General features: G+C 25.8%; 1 protein-coding gene across 3 annotated transcripts in view; it reads left to right on the forward strand.

The window, feature by feature from the left end:
* The window catches only part of LOC143223463 (F-BAR domain only protein 1-like), a 56,683-nt gene extending 55,359 nt beyond the window's left edge, over positions 1-1,324 (forward strand). Inside the window, exons 14-15 of one of the 3 annotated variants that reach the window (XM_076451487.1) lie at positions 623-656; positions 1,063-1,324. In XM_076451487.1, the coding sequence (XP_076307602.1) occupies positions 623-656; positions 1,063-1,248 (220 nt within the window). In that variant the 3' untranslated portion in view covers positions 1,249-1,324. The other 2 variants (XM_076451489.1, XM_076451488.1) reach the window with 2 other exon arrangements.
* Positions 1,325-2,016: the final 692 nt, after the last annotated feature.

Raw genomic sequence — 2,016 nt, forward strand, 5'->3', positions numbered from 1 at the left:
GATAAAGTCTCAGACTCTGAGGCTTGACTGTTTTCTGATAAAAATAAAAATAATTTTTCCCCATCTTATAGTTGCCAACTTTTCACTCTTCTGCAGTAATGACAGTTTTTCTGCTCTCTGAACCATTTTCATGAAGATAAAGTTGTAATGTATGTTTAAAAAGAATGCAAGATTTGGCTTAATTAACATCTATACTGACATCTAGTGTTAACAATATTATGTTGGTGTTATAATGTTACAAGTATTGCTTAACCATATATCTTCAAGAAAGGATAACTGGTAGAGATATAGTGAAGTTTAATCTGACTTGTTTTTTATTTGAAGTGGTAAATTTTTGTCAGATTTTTCTTTTCTTTTATGATTCCAGTATGATTAATTTGGTAAACAATATGTTTTATTCACATGAAATTTTGTTTGATTCATATTTAATCTGTTAAGATCCTATGCATGCACAAACAGTGATTATTGTTAATAACATATAGGAAAGATTGGCATAAATGCTAAATATCATAGTACTTGAAGGTTTTGATCACTTGGTTTGTTTGTTTTTAGTAATAGTATAAAATGGTACATTAAAAATGGTTTGAATTCTTATAATAATTGTAATCTTCATATGTTACAGTGTAAATGGTAGACTTTTATCTCCAACATTACAAGTAAGTTGAAAATTTTTAATCAGATTTATGTGTCTTATATTATGTAGTGAAAGACAAATTCAGTATGCAAAAATATGAAATTAGAATCCATCAAAACTTATATATTGGTGTTTTTCTCAACAAAGTGCTATGCTATGAAACATATTTTAATTAATAAAAATTTAACAATAAAAAAAATATTTTTTTAAATTTTGGATAACATTATGTTTCCAATATGTGTTTTTATTTATAAATATGCAAAGTATTGTGTACAAGAGTAATTGAAAAATATATCATAGATGTAAAAATATACATTATTATTCTTCAAATTTCATTTAATGTATCTAGTATTATAATATTGCATGTAACAATATATCAAAGTTGATCTAATTAAATCATAATTACTCATAAAACTAATTTTATTTAGTCTGCTCCAGTGATAGATTCAGAAGGTTACACCATCAGGCCACCTGAAGAACCATCAGAAAATATCCTTTATAATAGTTTTCTTCTTAGATATAATTTAACAGATAAACTATATTTAGAAATAGAAGCATTTATTTTTTTCATTATGTATAAGTATATTTCTCTGCAGACTTTGAGTTTGGTGTGATCAAATAGTTAGTATATTCTGACTGTAAATCCAAAGGTCTATGGTTCACATCCCATTCCTGTAAAAACAACTTCTGCAATTTCACAAAGGTGCTGTTGATGAATTGCCTTCTTTATAATTATCATCAAAATTAAGGAAAGTTGTGCTCATATAACCCTTGTGTGGCTTGATTTGAAAAATCTAAATAAAAACTATATTCTTAATGAGAAATTATCTTAAATGTGTCAATGAAAATTTTCTTAAACAAAACTAACACAAGATATATGAAGTGAAAAGCTATATTTAAAATGTCATATTACATTTTCTTCATATCAGTTTTACAATACAGATTTGACAGTCTCAAGTGCTGTTGCAAAGCTGTTTCACTCTTCTGTTTAAAACTGAAATTTTAATGAAAAGAAAGTTCACATCGACAGAAACAACTTGTGTTTGGTTGAATATTTTCAATTAAAGTAGATTAAACTCTCTCTCATTTCTTTGTATGTTCTTCATCAAAAAATCAAATTCAAACAAATTGCATTCTTATACCAGACAAAATGAAATTGTACATAATCTATAAGTACTGTATGATGATCCCATTTTGTTTGTTTTTTTCTAGTTCTTGTGTGTATAAGATATACACCAGTCTAATTTTAGGTGCTTAGTTTTAAATTGATTATTCTGTCATTGTAGTTTCTGTTTAAAGTAAATGCCAGTAAATATATGTTCCACTTGTGTTTATTAATTTTGTATAAATTGGTTAGTAGATTACATTATTTATTAATTTAA

This window comes from Tachypleus tridentatus, chromosome 8 (genome assembly GCF_004210375.1).
Source record: "Tachypleus tridentatus isolate NWPU-2018 chromosome 8, ASM421037v1, whole genome shotgun sequence".
Lineage (NCBI taxonomy): Eukaryota > Metazoa > Arthropoda > Merostomata > Xiphosura > Limulidae > Tachypleus > Tachypleus tridentatus.